General features: G+C 33.3%; 2 protein-coding genes across 3 annotated transcripts; both read right to left on the bottom strand.

Annotated features, from left to right (window-relative positions):
• Positions 1 to 852: 852 nt before the first annotated feature.
• On the bottom strand, positions 853 to 16,863 carry LOC145304536 (uncharacterized). Of its 2 annotated transcripts, XM_080146441.1 has the most exons (19): positions 16,764 to 16,863; positions 16,319 to 16,477; positions 15,936 to 16,016; positions 14,595 to 14,706; positions 13,867 to 13,981; positions 13,187 to 13,422; positions 12,816 to 12,889; positions 12,050 to 12,112; positions 11,166 to 11,269; positions 10,765 to 10,822; positions 7,587 to 7,678; positions 7,304 to 7,364; positions 6,195 to 6,262; positions 5,086 to 5,158; positions 4,616 to 4,723; positions 3,655 to 3,776; positions 3,150 to 3,315; positions 2,353 to 2,493; positions 853 to 1,935 (listed from the first exon to the last, which is right to left on the bottom strand). In XM_080146441.1, exons 2-19 carry the CDS (start codon positions 16,451 to 16,453, stop codon positions 1,825 to 1,827), a joined length of 1,920 nt encoding a protein of 639 aa, XP_080002567.1. In that variant the 5' UTR covers positions 16,454 to 16,477; positions 16,764 to 16,863; the 3' UTR covers positions 853 to 1,824. The 2 variants fall into 2 exon arrangements, with proteins under 2 accessions (XP_080002567.1, XP_080002568.1); XM_080146442.1 differs by lacking the exon at positions 16,764 to 16,863 and having other exon boundaries at positions 16,319 to 16,516.
• On the bottom strand, positions 16,856 to 24,488 carry PpV (Protein phosphatase V). Its single transcript, XM_080146443.1, has 12 exons — positions 24,404 to 24,488; positions 23,743 to 23,886; positions 23,036 to 23,112; positions 22,513 to 22,612; positions 21,645 to 21,755; positions 21,129 to 21,203; positions 20,612 to 20,718; positions 20,241 to 20,305; positions 19,742 to 19,807; positions 19,037 to 19,205; positions 17,789 to 17,921; positions 16,856 to 17,367 (listed from the first exon to the last, which is right to left on the bottom strand). Exons 1-10 carry the CDS (start codon positions 24,440 to 24,442, stop codon positions 19,075 to 19,077), a joined length of 915 nt encoding a protein of 304 aa, XP_080002569.1. The 5' UTR covers positions 24,443 to 24,488; the 3' UTR covers positions 16,856 to 17,367; positions 17,789 to 17,921; positions 19,037 to 19,074.
• Positions 24,489 to 25,631: the final 1,143 nt, after the last annotated feature.

Genomic DNA, 25,631 nt, shown 5'->3' with positions numbered 1-25,631 from the left:
GTTTTGAATAAACACCAACTTTCTGTAATACTTTCTCTTTCATTCATGTGCTTTCTTTAGCTTGGGCAGATAGTCAGATAAGGAATAGTTATTTATCGCATCGTATTATATACAACTTTCCGCGGATATTAAAAATAAAATTTAAAACAAAAACCAGTTTTGCTAACCTGGTGGGCTATTGGGTATTTATTTTTATTTTTTGGGGAGGGCATCATTTTTATCTAGGGGTGATTAACTTTGCATGGTATTCTTCCCCAGAACAGTTGTAATCCTTTCCAGGATCTAAGAAACGCTACACTGCTAAGGAGAACCATATCGGTTTAGCAGTTAGAATAGACATAATATATCGAGATACTTCATCTGATCCCAATTTTCGTCCAACTTAAAAAGGGATATCTAGCAGATAACGACCATTGTTTATTTTTTGTTACATACGAAATATTTTCAATAAATAGCACTATGAACATTTTTTAAAAAGCTAACTACGCATAAATACTTATGTGGTTTGTCATGTGTTTAACTATACGAGGGAAGAAATTTTACACGATACAATTTACTCAAGAAAAGCTTTATCCTAAGAAATTCGTTAATTTTGGCAGACTCCTAATGTGTACGAAATGAAAAAATTATGACCTTACGTACCGAAATCTGTAAAATGATTGAACCAATGACAGGTCTGGAATGTTACTTCACTATTCTCCTACTGGCTGATTTAGGCAATATGTCTCATAATTATCTCTATTGCAGTTACCGAGATACATCAGTACACAAAGACAGAGACATATTCTGTTTCTTTTATATAAGGATAATAAATGCCACTACATACAAAATTGAAATTTCATAATTGCAAACTAAACATAATTATTTTATTTTTTGTCTATATAAATTGATATCACAGTAGAGCAATAATAGTTTATCAAATTATCACATAAAGTATAATATTAATTGAATAATTGAACAAGGATGACAACATCCATTAAAACGAACCTTCATAAATAAGACAGACAAAAAAACATTAACATACATTAGAGTAACACTAATTTAATTCTTAAACTCATTCTTTAAATAACTTGGGATTCTTAATATGGACATCTTATATTTAAAGACTGGATTACAGGCAGGCCTTTAAACATTAAGCCTCATGACTGGAATCAAAATTCCAATACAAAATTAAAAAAATTCGAAACGCGTGAATAGATATATAGTTTACTAAAGCTTCTTTGTCTTGCATTTTGATTTCTTTCAACTTCATTTATTAGTAGCGAAGCTACTATATAATTCACTTCTATTACTATACATATTTCTCCGTCATACTTAAAAAGACCTTAGGTTTTAAAGATTTCAAGATTTTTTATGACAAATAAACAACTACCCTATAGCTCACTTTATCCTTTTGTGCATGATTTCATGATTTTTGTGTGTTTCTCTACTCATTAACTACTGTTGTCAGTCATCCTTGTTTACAAATTTGTTTTTTTAAATGTTAGGAACAGCTGATTTTGTGGCTTGGCTGTGTTTCTTTGTCACGTGATCTTCAGATGTTGGGAACAGATGATTTTGTGGTTTGGCTATGTTTCTTTGTCACGTGATCTTCAGATGTTAGGAACAGCTGATTTTGTGGCTTGGCTGTGTTTCTTTGTCACGTGATCTTCAGATGTTGGGAACAGCTGATTTTGTGGCTTGGCTGTGTTTCTTTGTCACGTGATCTTCAGATGTTAGGAACAGCTGATTTTGTGGCTTGGCTGTGTTTCTTTGTCACGTGATCTTCAGATGTTAGGAACAGCTGATTTTGTGGTTTGGCTGTGTTTCTTTGTCACGCGATTTTCAGATGTTGGGAACAGCTGATTTTGTAGCTTGGCTGTGTTTCTTCGTCACATGATTCTTCAGATGTTCCTTCCGAGTATACTTTGCTTCACATAATGTGCAGGAGAAACACTAAAAATATAAATCTTATTTAGAATTAAGTTAAAGAGATACAGGCTTCTTTTGAATATGTACAACTAAAGTATTTTAGTATAACACAAACCTTTGAAACACAGTAATCTAAAGAAATAAGACAATGGCAAATAAATTGATGTCCATCGCCAATAATAATACACAAAGTTACCCCTTCTATAGCTTAAAATTAGTGGTTGACACGTTTGAACACTTGAACTTAATAAATCAAAATTTATCAAAGTCCCCAAAGTTGATGATCCAACTAACAAGAAATCGTTATTATAAAACTTTGGGGACTTAATAATAAACAGCCAATTGTCCCCTCTCTTTCTATTTGAAACCCCTTAATTAACCCCACTCCCACAAGGACATCCCCATCCTTTAGGAGCAACTGCATTTTTTTTAAACACTTACCCTAATATTTCCATGGGTTGTAATATGCTGCTTTAGTTTATCCAGCCTATGAAATTCTTTGTCACAATTCATATGCTCCTGGAAGGGACATTTAAACTTCTTTCTCCAGTTGTGCGACAGACCATGTCTCTTCAGCTTGTCCTAAATAAGAGGTGATAGGTTCGAATCTCAGGCCAACACCACATCATAACTTAAAAATTGTTCCTACTGCTGCTATTTCAGGTGCGCGACATAAACATGTAGTTAGAGTAGGTGGAATGCCTTGGTCCAAAACAGGCGCAACTAATTACCATGCACAGTTAGGACTAACAGACAATGGTAAAGTAACAAATAATCAACCCTTTGTCTAGAAGTCCTAAATGTAAATGGTAATGAGTTGAGCCTGATTATGGGCCAAGGCATTGCCCCTTCTCTCAGTATTAGTTTCACGTGCCAAGTCAAAGCAGCATTAGGTACTATTTTTACGTCTTCAGTATGACGCAGTGTGGACCAGAAACCTCCACGTTAGCAAGAAAGCACGATATCTACTGCGCTAATTAAACCTTTGATGGTAATATCTTTATCTGTAAGTAATAAATGTGCATGTTATTTATTTGCGCCTGTTTATTGGCGAAAGCATTCCTAATATTCTCACTTTTACATAATATCAGACATAGACGAAGATGTTATATAGCCTCCATATAAGCATTGTAAAGATCTTAATCTGAAAGTCCTATATGAGCCCGTTTATTTGCCATGGCATTGATATTCAATATTCTTACTTAAAACTGTTTGAAAAGTGTTTTTGTAAGATATACCTTTCTATTAAATCTTGCTCCGCATTCATTACAAGAAAAAGGCAACTCATTGCTGTGCACCAGTTTGTGTCTCTTCAGAGCATCTGTTGTCTTCACAGATTGTCCACAAATATCACAGGAGTATGAAATATCTGAATGGTTGGCAGTCATGTGCTTGCGCAGTAGTCTGGAACCAGTATTCTCCTTTAATTGTGGCTTTAAAAAAGTAATCTCATCGGCGGTTTCCCTCATAGTGGAAGTACAGCACAGAAACAACCTGGTCCGGTTAGGTTATAAATGATTGGGTACTAGGTAGCCCAGTAAGTATAAGCCCTGTATGGTTAGGGCAAGGGTTAAAGATAGAAAGAAAAACTACCACCTTTTTTATATAATTCTATTGATTTCTCAAATAAAGAGGGCGGGAATTAAGGGCTCGATGGCTACTACAATTAATTACATTTTTTAAATTTTAAACATTTTAAAATAACTTAAAATGTCCTCTTATGGTAAAAGAGTATATTCCTGCCTTAAAGATGATAATGATTTAGCACACACAGCACATGAGAAACTGTGCACGGTAGTTTCAAGATGGTGATCAAGCGCTGTTTGGGAAGAATATCTCAGCTTACATTTACTACACTCAAACATCTAGAACAAAGAAAAAAATCACATAATACACCTTAAATGTTATTGTCCACTGTTCTTATTTGTGTTGATTCTTATAGCTTAGAATAGTAAGTTAGGGTCCCATAAAGATACAGATAACCGCTGACTGAGACTACAATTAATAAGGTAAATTAAGGGAAAAGGAAATGAACAAAAAGGGACTATGCACGAATTAGTGCAAGTGGTGTTACAAATTTCTTGCGTGAATAAACTAGATTTTTAAAAATAAGAACTATAACTAAGAGAGAGTCCTAACCTAATGAATTCACGAAAAAAGCTTGATATCACTGATAATTTGGCATTTAAAATCACTTGCTCTCATTCGTGCAGAGTCCCCTTTGGGTTATTGTGTTATACAAAAATAGGATGGGTGAACTAAACTTTCCTACCTGCTGTTCCCTTGTATTTCTGTCGGTCAGATGGGTCAACTTTCCCACCTGCTGTTCCCTTGTATACCTGTTAGTCAGATGGGTGAACTTTCCTACCTGCTGTCTCCTTGTATACCTGACGGTCAGTCAGATGGGTCAACTTTCCTACCTGCTGTTCCCTTGTATCCCTGTCGGTCAGATAGGTCAACTTTCCTACCTGCTGTTCCCTTGTATCCCTGTCAGTCAGATGGGTCAACTTTCCTACCTGCTGTTCCCTTGTATACCTGTTAGTCAGATGGGTTAGCTTTCCTACCTTCTGTTCCCTTGTATTCCTGTCGGTCAGATTGGTGAACTTATAAACCTGCTGTTCCCTTGTATCCCTGTCAGTCAGATGGGTCAACTTTCCTACCTGCTGTTCCTTTTTGTCCCTGACGGTCAGATGAACTTTTTTACCTGCTGTTCCCTTGTGTCCCTGTCGGTCAGATGGGTGAACTGATGCAAATTGAGGTCGTTCAGGTCTGTAAATTTATCGGGACACGCGTGACATTTGTATTCCATGTTCTAAACATATCATTGGTGTTGGGTGCTTTCACACAAAGTATCTGTTGAGCACTGATACCCAACCGCTATTTTTTTCAAATAAATTGAAAACAAGCAGGAATCTAAAAGGAAAAGACAAAGGCCGATAAATTGAAGTACATCCCCAATGATTATACCCAAAATTACCACTTCTGTAGATTACAATTAGTAGTTAGACACCAAAGTGAATGAGCCAACCAATCAAAAATCAATAAAAGTCCCCAAGGTTGTTAAGCCAACGACTAAGAAAACATTACTATAAAACTATAAATGGGGACTAATGTAAACAATAGCCCATTGTCCCCTCCCTCCCTGATTTATAGCAAGTTAAACTAAATGAACACCTGGTGACTTGTGATATGATCGACATAATCTTCCACTGTTTGAAAACATTCTCCACAACCAGTAACAATGCATCTGAATTGAATTTTCATGGATACAGTGATAGGTCAATTGCATACAAATATTCGCACGCTAACAAGGAATCTTAAGGGATGAGACAATGGCCGATAATTGAGGTGTACCTTCAATGATAATACACAAAATAACTCTTTTTTGTAGATTACAGTACCTAGGTGGTTGAAACATTTAGACACTCAAACATGAACAAACCAATCAAAATTCATAAAAAGTCCCCAAAGTTGTTAATCCAATGAATTATAAATATTTGGGGACTAATGTAATTTACGGCTCAATGTCCCCTCTCTCCCTGCACGCTACCCCTAATTTAACAATAAAGGGGTAGTTGCACGAAATGCATTTAAACTTGAATTTGGTGAACTGTATATGTTTTCCTTTTCGATAGTTTAAACTTCATTTATTATATGGCATATATTTAAAAGAACTTTAATTTTATACCATGTAGTTTAGAAAATATTAAGACTCGAAATTCGTATTTTTGTGATGGAAGCAATTTATATAGGTGGCTTATGTTCACAAAAACTGCGTAAAGACTAATTTAGTAATGTCTAATTGTTTGTTATTTACTGTAATTCAAAATTATATATGCTTGATGGTATATTTGTAACCTATGCTGGAAATCATTTATCTAAAACGCACTTCACGCAGCTTTCCCTTTAAAACTATTTAAAATTAAAACTACATTTTAACTATGTGAGAACTACGGTTGACAATCCACCCAATTTTTGGCCGGATTCGGATTCTTACAACCCCCCCCCCCCCCCCCCCAAAGCGGATTAATCCGTGGATTGCGGCTTCTTGTTTTTTTGGCAGATTGCGGATTTTTTGATTGCGGATCCTAGTAATATTTTTAAAGATCTTTTTATAAATATAAAAAAATTCTAGCCCCTACAGCGGCGAATTTTTAACCCTTTCCTAACCTCACCTAACCTAAAATAAGCATGAAAAGCTACTGTGAAAATAAAATACAAAAAAAAACATTGGATGCTACCCACCATTTTACTTTTTACATAGTAAGTTGAATGAAACTGACCTGTAAACTTTTTCAGCATCATGAACTTTAAGATGAGACTTGTACAATGGATAGTCATCATAACTTTCCTGAAACAAAAACAGTTAGATCAGCTGCAGTTTATGGTGAAATGTTGCTGGTGACGATTGCTTCCCAGAGAGAGATGAACAGTGGGCTATTTTATTACACTAGTCCCCAGTGTTTTATAATAAGTGTTCGTTGGCTTAACTACTTTGGGTGAATTTTGATTCGTTAGTTAATTAATTTAAGTGTTGAAACGTTTTCACCACAAATTTTAATCTACAGAAGGGGTAAATTTGTGTTTCATCATTGGGGATGGACATAAATTTATCAGCCATTGTCTTATCCCTTTAGATCCCTGATTGCTTTAAGGATTATTTCAGGGGTTCCTGGATCCAGCAGCACAAATATTATCCTAATTTTGTCCATTAGCAACGTAATAGCATAACAACAAAACAATATTACAAATGAAGATTGCAGGGGTGTATATTCTGCAAAAAATTCCCTCCCTAAATAAAAAAATATGTGGTTGGGGGAAAAAATGTAAAAATTAAGAGAACTGAAAACATTTTTTCCATTACCCCCCCTCCCCCCCCCCCCCTACTAGGTGAAAAAAAACTAAAAATTATGTGGGAAGGGGGATAAAATGAATAAAATATAGAGTTCTTTAAAATATTTTTCTATTTTTCCCCCATCCTTGGTGGAAAAAACTAGAGGGGGGAAAAAATTTGTAGCAGGGAAAAAAAAATCTTGTGCAGAATATACTCCCCTGGTCAAAATTGTGTGATGTGATTTTCGTAATTATCTAAATAATGGTGAAAATATCCTAATAAATCCTAAATTTTGGATCTACACACAAATCTTAAACATGAAATAAACAAACATTCATAAGTAGCAAAGCACAAAATCATCATGGAATTGTGTCGGACTAACGGACATAGTGAGTTATAGAGCAGGTGTTCAGTTGTCATAGCAAAGAAAATAAAAAGAGAAAATATTCAAAAACTCAAAAGAAATAAAGAAACCTTTAAAAAATATGTTAACAGTATGACCGACAGACGGACAAGGTAAATAATAGAAAGGCCTCGCTTAGCACTAAAAATTAATACCTTACAAATACTGCACTGATAAAACGTGTCTGAAGTTGCCGGCACATTATCTGTGTCCTGTGACAATAGATTTAAAATATATGTGGATATTATGACACGAAAAAAATAGGTTGGGAACATGAGCATAATTTTTTGGTCATTTGGTTCATTCAGTCAGAGGGGAGGGGATGTATTAAAGGGGTTGGACGAAGGGTATTGTTATTTTAGCCAGCTGCAAGTTTTACTTTACTAAAATACATGATAATCGGGTGCAATATCCAAGAAATAATAAATCCATTCCTGTTGCCGCACAGGTTTGGTTGGCAGCACTTTATGGGTCACCATGTGCTTCTTCACGTTAGACTTCTGAGCAAATCCTCGGCCGCATACAACACACTGAAATAATAATAAAGTATGAAGTGGTCAAGTTTCCTGGATCTAGCATTACAGTAGGACTTCTGGGCAAATCCTCGTCTACATACAACACACTGAATTAATTTCTAAGAAGGGGGGGGGGGGCAATGCAACCATCTCGTACTTAATGCGCAAATGGTACTTAGAATCAATTTTGTTATGAAACTTGGCATGGTAATCCTTGGTAGGTCTATTTTCCCTAAATCGAATAAAACGTTGGAAAAGTAACGGCTGCCGGCTCAGCCGATTAGCCGTTTTTGGGCTTTTGTTAGGGCATAATTACAAATAAACTTTTTAAAACTTTTAGTACCAGCTGCTTAACAGCTAGAACCGACTAAAAACGGCTAGTACAAGCTATACAATGCCAAGAGTATCATTTTAGGGAAGTCTACCATCCCCCTCCAAAGAGAAATCACCTCTAAAAAAAAACCACGAACCCCTTTCGCAGGGACGTAGCCGCTAGTCTGAAATATATAAAGTAGAAAGATTTTTTGTCTTGGGCTTAAGATTTTATCACTTAACACAATAAAGTTAGAGTGTAGAGGGGTCGAGGGTATATGGCTATATAGAACTATGGCAAAGACCTACTAACATATTCATATAGCTCGAGAAATTTCACAGCTTGGACACAAAAATGGTCGAGTTTTATACAGGATTTTCATTTTTAGAAACATTGCCCTAACTATAAAATTTAACATGTATTCATGTTAGTCCCTAATAAATAATGGATATATCTTAAAATTAATGAAGTAAACAAAACACTTTTAGCATTGTCAAAAAATAATAAAAAGCGTAAAAATTTGGACTTTCTGTAAGATATTTTCACTGCAAGCTGCTAACAGATACAATCATTTCGGAAAGTAGATATCATTAATAATTTTTAAAAATAGCAATATCAAGTTTCAAATTAAAAGCCATATAGGTTTAAATTGTTTTTAAAATAATTTCCTTATGAGGGAACTTTAAAATTTTTATCCCAGTACTAGATAGATAACTTTCTTCCTTTCCCCTTTCCGAAATATTAGAACTGTCCGTAGCTCCTACGTAAATATGCTGCGCTTGTCTGTTTATATGTTATATTTAGTAGTGAAGCTACTCTATAATTCACTTTATCAGTAAGTCCTGATTTTTTTTTTCAATGAATTTGTATATAAAAAATAATCTGTATTTGCCTTTTATAAAAGGAATTTACATCCTAACAATATGTAATATGTAGATTATTTTAAATTGTAGCTCTTTTATGACTCTATACATGCCTTTCTCTGCTTTTTACATCAGCAACCACATATATGTAATTATTTTCAATTCCTGAAAATCATAAAAATCTGTACATTGCTATATTTTCAATATTCTATTCATTAAATCAACTGATTTTAGAAAGACATATTTTTTTAATGCTGCTACATTTGATATTATCATCCTTGTTATAATGTATTATAGTATTTGAATAAAAGGATTATTATTTTTTGTCAAAACTTTTAAAGCTAGCTTTGTAATAATGACGTTTAAATTCTGTTAAATTTACGTATAATTATCATCTAATAATTCTGCGCTTATTTTCAAGGCCTTACTATTCTAATTATATATACATTATTATGTTTAATAAGAAAATTTCGACATTCGTCCCAGTTTATTATTGTAAAAAATTAGCTGTCTTTTAATTAAATATTCAAATAAAATAACACAGAACAAACTGGTTTTGAATACAAAACACAAACAAATTAATGGAAACACTTTTAAAAAGATAGCATTGATTTTAAATGATAAATATGCTCTAAATTTTTACAAAAACTAGGCAAAACATTTATTTTTTGTTGTTGATAGCAATATCTTATTCTTATAGTCCTATTTACAAATAGCTTTACACTAAAATCTTTTGATTTAATTGTTTTAACTCTTGTACAATTGGTCCGATGACTTTAATTAATAATAAAGGTCCCCCAAATCCTTATACCAACAAGTTGGTGATTTTGATTATTTCTTCAAACCTTATTCCAATGACAGCATATGAGCTTTCTAGCAGCTAAGTGAGAAAGCAAAATTTATATCGATACAACCTTCTGCAATGTGTTAGGTCTTTGAAAAAAGAATGTTTGTAGCTATCTGTTTATACATCTATACTCTAAATTTATTCTTAACACACTGAATGGAGTTCTCCTTTAAAGGGTAGCATCACATATGTCCCTGGGCGGTTTTGGGCTATGTTATTTTCAGATTTTTTTGCCCTTCCATACACCTGTTACAACCTGATGTTAGGGGCACCGTCACTAGCTGGTACAATATTAGCACAGTTAACTTCTGTAACTAAATAACTGTGCTAATATTGTACCACCAGTGGTGTGCACAGCGTTTCACCAAGGAGGTGTGAAACCATTAGTGGTGAAAAAATGGTGAGGGGTAGCATTTCAAATTTCCATTTTCAGGGCGGTGTTGTCAATCCTCTATTACACCTTCCTCTAGAATCTGCACGCAGTAGAGCATCAACTTGTAGTATCAAAGGAATGAAAAGATTTTATTTTTGAAACAGTAACTAAATGTTTCATTTTACTTAAGAGAAAAATTTTAAAACAAAAATGAAAATCTTTTTTTATACCTAATAACTTTAAAGTACCTGTTGATTTTAATCTGCTTTTATTTATGTTTAGTTATATAGAGTTGTTATTTTAATATGCGACACCTGGCATAGAATATTTAAATTATTATATAATAAGTTTTGATTGTATATTTTATGTATAAAGTACCTAGTATTTTTAAGATTTAACTACTTAATCACTGAACTAATAGAGTTCTCCATTTTATAAAAGCTTAACAAAGGTCCGCGATGGTTTTAGGCTGAATAATTTTTAGCCGTAAGGCTTTTTTTCTGCCTTATATGAATAAAGATCTCCTAGGTAATATGGACGCAGCCGCTAGTTTAAAATATAATATGTATACTATTTTGAGCATTTATGATAAAGGACGCCCCTAGACTCTAGGGACTCTCTATTCAAAGGATAAATGATAGTAGTTCATGATTAACAAAAAGAGAAATTAATAAAAAAATAATGTAATTTTAATATAATAATAACCTGATATGGTTTTTCTCCAGTGTGACATCGTATATGTTGGGATAGGTCATGAGTTTTCCTAAATAGTAGCAATATAAATATTTAATACCTAAGTTAAGACAATATTTTGTAAGAAAATTAAAAATAAATTTACGTGACCCTTTTTTTGTAAATGTTTTCCATGCAATTTTTTACGGAATCCAAGAAAAAAAGGATCTTTAGGGATAAGACAAGGTACGATAAAATAATAAATATCCCAAATTATGATAAACAAAACTACCTACCCCTTCTTAAATTTAATTTATTTGTTGAAAAAGTAGGAACTAAACAGTTACAATTAAATAAAGGTCACCAAGTTGTTTGAGTCTATGATTTTATAAAACTTTGGGTACCAGTGTACTGTTTATAAATAAATGACCAACCTGAAACCCTTTCCACAATAGGTGCAGACAGCTTTCTTATCCTTGTCAACTTGAGGGAAAAAATCCACCAGCGGTGATATCTGTTGGCTGTTCTTATTGCTCTCCTGAAAAAAAAGTATATAAAAGAAATAGATATAGAATGCGCGAATTTTTATCGTCAATTAAGGTTTCTAATAGAGGCAGGGGTGTATATATTCTCAAAGAGAAAAAAAAAAATTTTACCATGAAAAAGGGGTGAGTATTCATCCTCTTATCCTTTTTCCTTATGTATATTCTACATGGGATCCCCGGCTCAGGGGAGGGGGGTGAAATAAAAAATAAGTAGTTGGAGGGGAAAAAATGTAAAAATTAAGAAAACTGAAAACATTTTTTCCATTTCCCCCCCTCCTTGGTGAAAAAAAAAACTAGAAAAATGTGTGGTAGGAGGGAAAAAATATAAATAAAATATAGAGTTCTTTAAATATTTTTCCATTTTCCCCCCTATTTGGTGAGAAAAAACTAAGGGGGGGAAAAAATATAAAAATTTGTCGCCGGGAAAAAAAAATCTTGTCCAGAATATACACCCCTGAATAGAGGCCTCAGATATTAATCTTTACGTTCTTCTATAATCAGGGGAGAAGATTAACTCATTAAAATAAAATATCCTAAAACCATTCCAAGACTTGTGTAAAGCTTTAAATGGAAAACTCATTCAGTTCAGTAGCCATTGAAATCCCAAGCTCCAGACAAAAAACCTTACTGCTTTATATATTAGGACCAGTAGCTAAATTTAACTGAAGATTAGGGCCTGAATAGATCGATTCAGTGTAGACTTTCGCCGAGATCTTAAGCTTCAAGCGGAAATACAGCTTTCGTTCTACTTTGTATTATAGAATAGATAGTACCTTTGATAAACTGAGTAGCTGGTTTTTGACAGCTGTGGTGTCCATTGAATCTTCTCCTAAAGCCTTAACAAAACAAATATCTTTAATTTCTGTATCACCCTAATAAGGGGGGGGGGGAGTTCTGACACTTTTGCGTAAACAGTGATTATAGGCTTGGTCTTTGGACTGAGAGGATAGGTTATTAGGGATAAAATCATTCTTATATGAAAAATATGATTTTATCCCTAATAACCTATCCTCTTAGTCCATAGACAAAGCCTATAATCACTGTTTACGCAAAAGTGTCAGAGCTTCCACCCCTCCCCCCTTGCTACTCTCAGTGATGGAGGGAGGAGACAATGAATAGAAAATTGCACCTTAACCCAAAGTTTTATAAACACGCTTTCTTATTGGTTTGTTTGAAAACTTTGGGTACTTGAATGAAATCTTGATAGGGTAGGTAGTGAAAAACTTTGATATCCAAAAATTTCCACCATTAATTGTAATCTGCAGAAGGGGTAATTATGTTTATTGTATTACATCAATTAATTCTCATTGTCTTATCCATTTATATCCCTTGTTACTCTGAAGAAATTAAACTATAGAAGAATGTGTGTTGCAATAAAAAAATTAAAATTCAAAAGTTTATATAAATTTTAAAATTATCTATTTTTACCAACTATAAAAGTCCTTTACCTAATAATCGAAGAAGGTATGGTTCTATTAATGAACTTACGAAGGAACAAACCTGATTGTAAAGCAGCGGTGCTACTAAAACTAGCATTACCTGCAACATAGGTTCACTATGAATTAATTTAGATTCCTGGGCAGGTTTTAAAACTGAATTATCTAGTTCTTCTGAAGATAAAAAATATTGTTCATCTATATATTTTTTAAACAAGTACAAATATATCCACTAAAACCGAAGTAATAAAAATCAATTAAAATTTTTCATATTTTCTACCTATATCAGATAATTCAGTATCTAATGAAAGTTGAGTAAAAATTGTGAAGTCAGTAAAAAAAATATAGCTACAATTAATTTTGGCAATTTATTAATATCGCCACAACTTTCAGCTTATGAAAAGGGTAAATGCGCTACAAATAAAAATATATAAGTAAAATAGATATTAAAGACAAACAATAAATTCTTCCCTGTCAAAATTCCTTCAGAAAACTTTGCAGATCTTGCTAGAAATAAATTTTCGCTGCTACCAACTTGGTCATCAGATTGTTCTTGTTGTATATCTTTAAAATTTTGTGTATTGGCGGATTTTTGTTGATTTTGAGGATTTAATTCTTCTTGATTATAAATATTTTGGGATATTAGAGTATCTTGTATATTATGGTTTGACTGTATTATATTTGATTCAGAACTACTTGTTGCCATTCCTAAGATTTTACTTTACATTATCATTTTTTAAAAGCCGGATTTCTATGTCTGTAACTCTGGGATCTAAAGGAATAAGACAATGGCCGTTAAATTGATGTACATTCCCAAACATGATACACAAAATTACCTCTTCTGTAGATTAAAACTAGTGGTTGAAACGTTTGAAGACTCAACTTAATAAACCAACCAATGAAAATTAACTGAAGTCCCCTAAGTTAATAAGAAAACGCTAGGTATTGTAAAACTTTGGGGACTAGTGTTGTAAACTGCCCATTGTCCCCTCTCTCTTTCTGAAACTACACCTTAGGCTCTAGAAAATTATTTTTACTTTTTCTTTTAAAAACTAAAAGTTAAAGGGTGAGGGGTAAACTCCACCCCTTTAGGTGGCCCTAGATGCCTCTAAGGGCGTAGCCACTAGCATAAAATTAGTAATGTAAAAATTCCTTGATCATGACAATTAGAAGGTTGAATACATAATTCATTTGTTGTCATGGCTTCATTAATAAAAATAATCTGTCTCGTCTCATCATCTTGTTGTTCTTGTTCAGTAGTAGCCTGTTCATAATGGATATATAATCTATAATACAAAGTAGAACGATGTCTGTCTGTTTGTTTGTCTGTCTGTTTGTCTGTCTGTTTGTTTGTTTGTAGCGAAGGATCTTGCTAACCGCTGAACCGATCGGGTTCTCCTTTACAGAGTAGCTTCTCATAGGTCCCGGGAAGGTTTATAACTATTTTCTTGGGGGGTGGGACACCCACTTCCCCAAAAGTGAAAAATACCCCCCCCCCCAAAAAAAAAAAAAAACTATTTTTTTTCTTTTTAAAACTAAAATTAAAATAGTGGGGTCGACTACCTCCCCCCCTCAAAAAAACTTCCCCCCCCCCCCAATTTTTTTTTAAAATCTAAAATACGAAAAAATTGGTTTGATCAAACCTCTTGGGGCAAAGCCCCTAAAGGCTAGGGGCGAAGCCGCTAGTACTTGGATATTATGACAAGTGAATTTTGTCGTTGCTAATATAGTCCTCAGATATTTGCTAAGGGTAGGGGATGGGTAAAGTCATAAGGGGAATAGGGGAGGGGAAATCGTTATATCAGCCAGCTGTGTCAAACATTTTATTAGGGTATGCGAGAATCTGTCACTCCATCCACGTATTATAATATCCATTCCTGTTGATAATTCTGTGGGGTGGTGGGGGGTGGGAGGGTTATCATTGTATTGGATATTGTGGGATCTTGAATCAGGGTGATAGTTGTTGGTATTCTACTTGGAGAAGGCAAGCATACCTGGAAATTTGAGAATAAACAGAGATAAAAACAGCTAGGTACTTTTAAGATTTATCAAAGGAAGAAATTTTAGGTAAAGCATTTTCAGAATTGTACCTAATTCCGCCAATTCAATTAGGCTTCGAATTTGATTTATTTCCACCGAATTCGTAGAGATTCATACTGTAAAATCATATATTGATTTGCATTATATTTAATTTTCCACGAGAAAAAAATACCATTAAACCTTATTTTGTAAGTCACGTATTTTCTTTACCAACAAAGAAAAGTTACAACCTATAATTTTTCATTTTAATATCCGCAGTATTGATGGAAAAGTAATGAACAAAAGCTTTTTAAAAGCGAAGCTTCTCTATAATTAGGGTCGGTCCATCCGTCCGTCCGTCCGTAACGGATAGCTTTTTTCCTTAACTTAGGCATGTTAGAATTGTCCTATCGATTTCAAACTTTGCATGGTGATTCCTATAGAATTTAGGTACGAGTTAGAAAGCGTAGCAACTCTATAATCATTACCAGAATGTCCGTACGTCCATTTAAAATATGTTGAATTTTTTTACAATTTTAACAACAAATTTGTATGTGACCTAATTATCCGATTGGTCTGATTTTTGGTATACTGATGCCTGGGACAACAAAGTACAATACTATAAGCGAAGCAACTCTATAATCAAGTCCTAAAAATGTAAGTATGTCCATTCATAAACATTATCCTGTATCAAGCAGTTTTTCAACAAATTTGCTTACAATTTTGCTTTGACTCTTATACATTTACATTCGGATTATTCAGTTCTGACACTATACAAGTGTTAATGTATGCTTGTCCTACCGTTTCAGAGCTTCGCTTTTATGGATGTTGTCATCCTTGTTTTAGAATAAAATATCTTAAAATTTTTCTACCTCGTATTAATCGGTCGGTCACAAATTACTACTAGGTAGGTACAGGGTGGGTTTTTATTGGGGTTTTATTGGGTTTTTAAAAAAAACCCTGGGTGGGTTTTTTTGGGTGGGTTTTTTGTATGCGCACCCTGGGTAGGTAGGTACCATCTTTTTATTTGCAAAATGTTTTTTGTTGGAATATCATATCCTAACATGAAATTATGGGTATTGTCCGTTTCGCGACAACGGTTAAGGGGCGTATCGTCGTATATTCATTTCACAGTAGCTTTTCTCCTCTCCACGAAACGCCCTTTAAGAGATCACTAAAGGGACTATACCCGAAATAATAATACCTGTTTATGGGCTAGAAATTTTTCCAGACTATTAACTTGTAGCTTACATTGTCCACATGTGAAGGTATCCTCGTTTGTTTCCTAAATAATATATCATTGATTTATTGATTGATTTGCCATAGTTTATGCTGGGATCTAGAGGGATAAGACTATGGCTGATAAATTGCTGGCCGATTGATGATAGGTACACAAAATTACCTCTTCTGTGGATTACAATTAGTGTTTGAAACGTTTTGACACTAAACTTAATGAACTAACCAATTAAAATTTAGGAAAAGTGCCAAAAGTTGTTAAGCCCATGAATTAGAAAACGTTATTGTTAAACTTTGGGGTCTATTGTGATTGACATCCCAATGTCTGTAAGTCCGTTTATCAGTTTTTACCTGAGTTAAGCTTGGAATTGAATTAGCTGTTTCCAAACTTCTTGTACTTGATTCGTCCGCCATTTTTATTACGGCATAAAATTTGCCGTCCTCTCCCAGCAGGGCAAGTTTTGTGTTCATACTGTTTAAACTCATTTTTCAACTGTTTTTAATTTCTTCCTATTTTTATTTTAAATACAATACAATAATTTATCATTTTCTAAAAAATCTTTTATAGCAGCGCAGCTTCAATATAGCTAAGCGAAGTGTGTATGACCGTGTTTACGTTACGTGTTTCAAAAAGCTGACTACATCGTTCTTCTTTAGCAAAGGCTTTTTAAAAGTTCAAAATTAAAGGACGTTAAAATTAAAGAAAACATACTTAACTAATATTAAAAACTTGCTATGCATAATAAAAAACTCTATTAAGTTGTTTGGGCGATTCCATTGTATTGTAAAAAAAAACCTTTAAAATGTCCTTAAAGCTCGTTCATTTAAAAAAGGATAACTATTCAACCACAGGTCTGTTACTTCAAAAATATTCGTTTTTTCATGATATCTGAAATCACAAGGTTGGCTTTGAGTTTTTTGTATTCTACTAGCAGTTTAACATTTGTTTGCGCATTTAAAATCTTATTTTTTAAGAATATTATTATTTAAGTTTAGGTAGTGTGGTTAAAAGATAAAAAAAGAATATATAAAGAATTGATAAATAGCAAACAAATTTTTCAAATTTATGTTCAATTTTGAAAAAAAGGTGATATGTCTAATAAAAAGGGAAATAAAAAATTAAAATCAAGTAGGAAATAAAAAAAAGGTTTTTTCTCGCCTAGTTTCTAGACCAAGATCCAAAACGGCGTAACATACATATTTATAACTGGCATTGTACCTAAGGCCTTCAATTCTTCCAAAACGAAAATCTTTTTTTTTTTGTCTGAATTTACGTTGTGGTTCCCACTAAAGAAAAAACCTCAATTCATATTTCCGAATTGATTTGAAAATCTTTAAAATATTTCTTATAAAAATGCGCTGAATGTTAAACTTGTGAGAGTGTTTAAATCTACAATGTTCTGCAAAAACAAGAAAAATTATTCTGAAGAAAAAAACAATTTCCAGTACGGCTTCGAAAACGATTGATATCCGCTGGATTATAAACGATTATCACTCATACTAAAAAATCATGTATAGCATCGTATTACAGACACAATTTTACACGAATACCTATTAAAATTAAAATCATAAGATTAATACCAGTTTTCTTAGCCCGAACCTTCGGCTCCTTGGTGCTATTAAAGCAGGTTTTAATCTTATATTTTTCATCTTAAAAAATAATATCCGCGGAAAGTTGTCTGTAATACGAAAAAAATTGTCAAAAAAAAAACTAATTCCAAAGAAAGTAGTTTTAGGTAGGTAGGTATATTTTAATGTATTTTTATACCTTGACACGAATTTATCATTTTTAAATTATTACTTTATTACCTACCTAGGTACCTAAGTAATGTTTAATAAACGGTTTTTTTTTTCTTCATAATAATTAATAATGTTTCTGAATTTAAGTAAGATTTTAAAATATTTATCACATATTACCACAGAAAATGAATGAAAAAAGACAGGTATAATAAGTCTATGCACAATTAGTAGTAATAAAAATTGTTCTACTTTTTAACCAATAAAAATAATGAAAGTAGCGCAGCTACTGTGTAACCAGTGTTTGTCTGTAACGTATATCTACTTGTCCAAATTACCCATTATAAAAGTTGGTTGAAACGTTTGGACACCCACCTTAAAAGATAAAAAAAAACTTAACACAAGTACCCAAAGTTTTTAAGCAAACGAATAAGAAAACGTGTTTATAAAACTTTGGGTACTAGTGTAATTAACAGAACGATGTCCCCTCTTTCCCTGATTAGTACTGAAGTTATTCTCTATCAGTAATGCTTTACTTATGGATATTATAATCCTTGTTTTGGAGATTGTAAAAACTTTTTGTTATTTTAATAAATGTAAATTGCATATTTAATGCTACGGAACTTTAATGGAACAATGTAAAAAGCATTAAAAAAAATTTTCAAGGGGCCATTTTTTTCGTGTATTTTCCATTAAGAGGTATGTGTCACCCGTTAAGCGCATTTGACTAAACGCTAACACACAACTTTACGGAAAATATGCAAAAAAAATGACCTGCTTTGTATAACTTTTAATTTTAAAGGCAATAAGACAAAAGAGAGGTATTTAAAAAAATTGCTTCGACCTTTTCCACTAATAATTTTTTTTTTAAATTACCACATATTAATTTAATGCTTACATGAACAAAATAACAATAGCAAATTAAATTATTTAGATCTATTTTGTAGTTCTTAAAGATGAGTAAAAAGGTGACCTAAATTATAAAATAATTAAAAACAAGGCAATACAATTTTGAAAAAAAATACAGTATAAAAATGATCCCCCAATTAATGTGTGTTATGTTGCTTTGATATCCCTTTGCTTTGATATAAATTAAAAAAAAAAGGGCGGGGAAAGAGTTTTTTTTATTCTATGCCTAACCCCTTCGGGACCTTCTATCACCCAATGTGACCTAACCTAATAAAGTAATAAACAAAGAAACTAAAAACTTGGGGGGGGGGGGGGGGGGAGGGGGGTCCAAGAGGGTACTTTGTGTAATACAAAATAAAATTACAGAATAATCTATGTTCCTAAATGCTCCTTCTTCCAAAATATTAGATTTTAAAAGTATACAATTTTCATTTTGTGCTCAATTTACATTAAGGTTGAGTTTAAAGGAAATAAGGTGTGACAGTGGGGTTAGGGAAGACACGTTCATCATTGGGGACAGCTTCAAACATTTTGGGTATTTTTGTCCCATCGGTTTCTATCTGTAAGATGGAGGCCACATTTTGACATCTGTCATTATTTATATTTCATTAAAAACAAGGATGACAACAGCCATTAGTAGCGAACCCCAAAAATTCAAGGATGGACAAACAGACAAAGTGAGTAGGTATTAGATAAGGAATTCATCTGTCATAAAAAAAAAACGAAGAGAGGTGCAATAAATCATAGAAAGAAAATCTCGAAATCTTTCGAAGAAATAAATATTTATTTTTGATGCATGACCGACAGACCGAAGAACCATTGGATGCTCATTGGCACTGGGAATATTCACAAAAAAATCATCTTAAAATCTTCAATAGCAGCCGAGAAAATCACATTTCTTCTCCCATTGCGGACTGGTTGTCTATGGTGGTTTAAGGCTTTTTTATATTCAATTTAAGTTATAAAGTAGCTGCGCTACTAACCGACGTTTTGATTGATTGATTAGCCATAGTCTCTTAGAGTTTGGACCTAAGTAGTCATGACTACTAACCGACGTAAATATTTACAAACAATTTTGTCCAAACTGGCGGCGTAACAACTTGAAATAATGAAATATATTATTCCTGTAACAATAATTGGGGGCGGACCAAACAGTTATCAACTTTTCATTGAACATGTATTTAAAACCCTCCTACATTAAATAAATCATGTTAATCTCAGCTCATACCAATAACGGAATATGTTTTTCAGCTGTCGTTGGGGGCTAACACATCGTACAATTGACGACCTCTCCATTTGCCCACAAAATATTATTTTGGATTTATTTTGCTTGTTGGTTATACCTTATTCCTGTGTTAATCTATTCTGTATTAACGGATAGAGAGAGGGGACAATGGTCTGTTTATAACACTAGTCCAAAAAGTTGTATATTAACGTTATCTTATTTGTAGACTTAAACAACTTTTGAATGGTTGGATGATTTAGTTGATTGTTCAAACGTTTCAACCACTAATTCAAAACTACTTTAAAAGTATTTTGTTTAAGGTTATTAGGGATTTACATCAATTTATCTATTGGCCATTGTCTTATTCCTTTGGTACCCTGATGAACATGATTATATTTTCCTGAACGAGCTGATGTGCCCTACAGATCAAGGTGAGACCATTCAACTCCATAAACTCTTCTGTTACTCTGCATTACCATATACACATTACACTTTAGCATCAGGGGTGTATATTCTGCACAAGATTATTTTTTGTTCCCAGGCTGCAAAATATTTCACCCCTCCCCCCTCTATGTTTCCCCCCCCCCAAAAAAAAAATCCACTTTCATTTTCCTGTTTAAATATAAATTTGGATGTGGAGGATCGACGCTCCTCTCCCATTCCCTCAAGTGCTCCTAAAAGCCTTAATGAACGTAGCCACTATTTTAATATAATGTATGTGTATTTATTGTGTGTGTGTGTATGTATAATTATATGTAGGTGTGTGTGTATGCCTGGCGCCAAAAAGCCAACCAGCCCCTCGGGGGGAGGTGGACCAACTGTCCACGTCTTCGGGGTCTGACCATACTAAGTCACAGAAGGCGCCCTTGTTGGGAATCTCCTATAATAATAAAATTGGTTAGTATTGTGTGGATACTGGATAGGATAGATAATTGACGATGAATCTTTATCTTCTTTAAACTTAAGTATGAGCGATATAAGAATATTTTAACAGTCATTGTAATTGTTGTAATACCTAACCTACTCTTTCGAAGTTTAAAGGGTTTTATCTTAAATCTTTCTGATTTTATCTGGAATTCTAATTTCTCAGTGATTTTAAATGATAAGATTACTCTTCTGTAGATTAAGAATTGGTTGAAAATCTGGACATTACTAGTTTTGAAATAACCAATCAAAATTCATTAACACTGTTATAAACTTTGGGTACTAGTTTAATTTACAGCCCAATGTTCCTTCCCTCCCTGTCATTTCTGGACTAACAGACAAATACACTACAATAAACTGATTAACCTGATTTCTTTCTATAAGTCTGATTTGATCTAGGGTTCTAATTTCAGGACTAAGACCACCGTGGACACATAATATCTGTTTCAAGGATTTTTATAATCTTTGATTTAATTGGGATATAGGTAATAATGGATAGATTGAGTTCTCCGTTTTAAGAAAGGTTTACAAAGGTCTTTGAATGGTTTTAAGCTATTTTTTGCTTTCTCTATCTTTTCGAATATAGAGCACCTAGATGCTAGGGGTTCGCAGCCTCTAGTACCCTTAAAAAATGTTACTCCCAGCTGGCTAACATACCCTCCATCCCCCCCTGTCACAATTTCTATGTATGTTATATCTATTGATATACTCCTACAAAATCGTACAATTTATGTTCCATGTTTACCCTCCTAATAGAAATCGTCCCTTTTTCCTTTTCAAACTAAAATTATAAGTGGAAGGGGTTGAATTTCCCAACTCAAAATGCACTAGAGGCTTCTAATGGCTTCCCCGCTATTGATTAATTAAAGATTATAGCAATGCCTTGTTATCGATGAGTGCGGCAACTGTTAGATGATCAAAAACTCTGCAGCAATGTCGCCACGCATTATAGTTACCATACTTGTTCTGACATTCGTCGTAAAAGCCATACACCTACAAATATATATCTTACTATTACTACTTGCTATTACTTCTTCACATGGTCTTAAATTATCTATTTTTGATATCTAGATATTTTTTTGTAAGTGGGTGAGTGGGTGAACTGAAAGTTTTCAAAGGTTAGGGGTGGGGGGGTTGATGGATTTTAAAAATTTAGGGTGTGCCTAAGGTTGAGTGGGGTGTAAAAACCCCTATAACCCCCACCATCATCCCTAGCCTTGGACGTCTTTGCCTATCGGCCTTTTTTTGGCTAACTCGTAATCTCTTTGTTTTATTTTCATGATGTCTTTCCGCTCTTCTGTCTCGTGGTAAATAAACAGATTTCAATTTTCATACTATTTATCCTTCTCTCATTACTATCTATTCGTACTTTCACCAGGCTAATCTCTATTAATCGTATTCTTTCTATCTGTCCACTTTCTATCCATCTATCTATCTATCTACAAACCTGTGTAATCAGGCCAACGAAGTTTTATCTATCTATCTATCCATCTAACAAACCTGTGTGATCTGCCTACTTTCATGGTTTCCTCTGAGCAGAGTGATCCTATCGGGCCAGCGAGCATTTATCTACCCATCTATCTATCTATCTACAAACCTGTGTGATCTGTCTACTTTCATGGTTTCCCCTGAGCAGTGTGATCCTATCAGGCCAGCGAGCTTTTATCTATCCATCTATCTATCTATCTACAAACCTGTGTAATCAGGCCAACGAACTTTTATCTATCTATCTATCCATCTATGTACAAACCTGTGTAATCTGTCTACTTTCATGGTTTCCCCTGAGCAGTGTGATCCTATCGGGCCAGCGAGCTTTTAACACAAGCAACCTTGTCAAGGTCTCCAAACTGAATTCAACATTTAGGAAAATCTCAAAATCAATATTTTTCATAATATACCTAGGAATAAGACAATGAAGAAAAAATTACCCAGTGATTTTAAGGGTTAAATTGATATACTTTCTCAAAGATGATAAACAAAACGATACCTTTTGAGATTAAATTATGGTTTAAAAGTTTGAACACTAGGTACCTAATAATTTGGAAATTACAAATCAAAATTTAATATAGTAATCAAAGATTTTGACAACCAGGTTATAACAATTGGGTGCCCAAAGTTGAACTATGGGGACTAGTGTAATAAACAGCCCAATGTCCCCTAACCGTTTTCTATATATCTCATTTTATATAAAAACTGTTATTGTTTTGTTATTTTCGCAGTACCAATAAACTTAAAATTTTGATTCTCCCAAGAGATTATTGTAAATGTTCCTGTAGTAACCACGATCAACAAAATCTCCCATGAATATATAGTTTGTGTCTGGTACACTTCCACCAGTTCGAAATAATTCCTGAAAAAAAGCATAGAGATCACTTACATACAGCTACATGAATTATTTTTACAAAAATTTATAAAAAGGGAATCCATGATAAAAAGAGTTTCACCTGGTGCATTAAACGAGTTATGCAAGGTAAAACTAAGAAGTGTGATGGATGATAAATTAACTTTAATACAAATCGTTCTCTAACCCTGCGGGCAGTGTTGCGGATCCGGATCCGCAAGGATCCGCATTTTTTTAGTCCAATAATCCGGATCCGGATCCTGGGGTATAAATTTATGGAAAAATCTACCTAAATTTATAAAAAAAAAAGTCACTTACAAATTTTGAAATATCTGGTAACCTTGTTAATATCAGCTGATTCAATCCCACACTCTTCTCTCTCACATTGACTTCGAGATTAAAGAATAAATATTTTTTGAAAAATTTGGTGATTTTATTTTTATTGTCAAGGATCCGGATCCGCACTGACCAAATTTGGAGGATCCGGATGCGGATCCGCAACACTGCCTGTGGGGCCTATTTCCTAACCCTACGGGACAATCATTAACATTTACCCTTTCTAACCTAACCTATCAAAAGCTTCTGCGAAAATACGACGAAACCCGCTACTTGTTTTGTATTCTTTCTAAGATCCTATACCTCTAGATCATAGAATTGTCCATGAATATCACCGCACACGGTGACGGGGCTGGACACTGGCTGAACATTTGATTCCTCTAGCAACAGATCACACACATAATCACACAATTGTTTCAACTCATTCTCTGGCAGGTACTTGCAGTCCTGAATAGATTTTAATGACAACTGAACCGATTGGATTCTCTATGTTAGGTAAGCTTCACATTATTTTAAGTCATGGGGTGGTTTTAAGCTTTTTTCTCTTCCCTTTAAATACAGAGCCACTAGATGACAGGATCGTAGGTGCTAGTTTTATATAAAGTAGTAGGAGTTTTCTGTCTGAGGCTAAAGATCTCGGAAATGGCAAGTCTGCTGATTTTGTGCTTTTCTGATATTCTATATAAATCTAGGGGCGAAGCAACTAGTAATTTCAAAAAGTATGAAAAGTAAGTAAAATTCACCCATTTTTAAAATAATCTATATACAAAGTTTTCTATAAATCACAATCTATAATACAAAGTAAAATGATGTCTGTCCGTCACTTAAGATCTCGGTAACCACTGAACATTTTTAATTACCTCATGGGGCAAAGCCCCTAGAGGCTAGATGCGAAGCCGCTAGTGGGATATATATATATATATTTCTTCATTGGTCATCAAAATACAGAATATTTATTACGTACCTTTGATATTTCTACCCATTTATCAATATTAATGCCCATTTTAAGGCTCTTTTATTTGGTAACTTTAATCAATTAATATTATCTAAAAAAATAACACGATAATTAATAAACTATTTGATTCGATCATTGGTGTCCAAAGATAAGTAATTGGTGGAAAACATAAAAAAACCTTTAAAATAATAGAATTATGAGATTGAAACCTCTTTAATTTGAATTAATTAATCGTCGCTCTTTTGAAGTAATCTTATACGGCCGGAAAAACACCGGCGATTAGTTTTGCACGAAATGATTTCAGTACAAAAAATACTAGAAGTGCCCAGAAATTAAAAAAACAAATTTAAAAAGTATTATTTATAATATAGTAAGAGTAAAAAAACAATCTCAAAACTATAAAAAGGAAAACAAAAGTTTTAGCTAAAGTATCTACATTTAAAAAAAAAACTTTTTATATATTAACGATATAAACAATAAACATTAAATTAAAAGTCTATTATTATTTTTAAATTTATTAAAGGAATACATAGAAAAAAAACCTTTTATAAAATAAGTATTCAATATTTAAGAAAATAATAAAATAATTTGAATTCTCAGCTGATTTGATTACAAATAAAAACAAGAAGAGGTAGGGAGGGCTTCACTAAACTTTAAAAGACATATTTTCTCCTGTACAAAAATTCCCTTTAAAATTACTTGTACGTAAAAGGGATAAAGATACATTTTAAAATAGATTTATATTGCAAAAAAAAGTTGAAGTTGGAAAGTGGGGGATTAAGATGGTCTGAGGAATCTAAGGGTTGATTTACCCACTTTCTTAAATAGCCCAAACACTTCCCATTCCGAAGTATCAATATTGAATTTAAATTTTGAACATACATTTCTGCAACCATTTTTGAAATCTAAATAGAGAGACATTCCGGATCATGTAAAGAAATGAAGTTTCGGGTTTCGTCGCATTTTTCAGTAGCTATCTAGTCCCTGCGGGTGGCTCTAACCCTGCCGTCAACCATTAACACTTAATTAACCTAACCTAAAAAAAAACCTTTCAAAAGCTACTGTGAAAGTCCAACGAAACCCTCAACTTTGTTTTCTTTCCATGGCCCAACATTCCACCCATACGTACATTCAGATCATTGGGAAAAAAACCTAATGTTTAAAACTTAAATAAAAATTTTAAAAAAATAGAGTAAATAATGTCAAAATAGTTTTTGACCAATTGAAACAAATACGA

The sequence above is a fragment of the Acartia tonsa genome, chromosome 13, assembly GCF_053477335.1.
Source record: "Acartia tonsa isolate MP-2025a chromosome 13, ASM5347733v1, whole genome shotgun sequence".
Lineage (NCBI taxonomy): Eukaryota > Metazoa > Arthropoda > Copepoda > Calanoida > Acartiidae > Acartia > Acartia tonsa.
Note: the sequence above shows the minus strand (reverse complement) of the source record. Positions and strands in the feature narration are given on the sequence as shown.

Bases quoted from the DNA above. Each gene is read 5' to 3' on its own strand.
- PpV (XM_080146443.1), bottom strand. From the start codon at position 24,442: ATGGGCATTAATATTGATAAATGGGTAGAAATATCAAAG. The intron at 21,756-22,512 runs GTTTGTACATAG...ATATATTTGTAG, and splicing joins AAAGTAGACAGATTACACAG to GTGTATGGCTTTTACGACGA. The intron at 19,808-20,240 runs AGGAAAATATAA...TTTATTTAATGT, and splicing joins TAGGGCACATCAGCTCGTTC to AGGAGGGTTTTAAATACATG.
- LOC145304536 (XM_080146441.1), bottom strand. From the start codon at position 16,453: ATGAGTTTAAACAGTATGAACACAAAACTTGCCCTGCTGGGAGAGGAC. The intron at 7,365-7,586 runs ACAGGAATGGAT...AAATCTATTGTC, and splicing joins CCAACCAAACCTGTGCGGCA to ACAGGACACAGATAATGTGC. The intron at 3,316-3,654 runs GCAGGAATATAC...TACTGGTTCCAG, and splicing joins AAATCATTATCATCTTTAAG to ACTACTGCGCAAGCACATGA.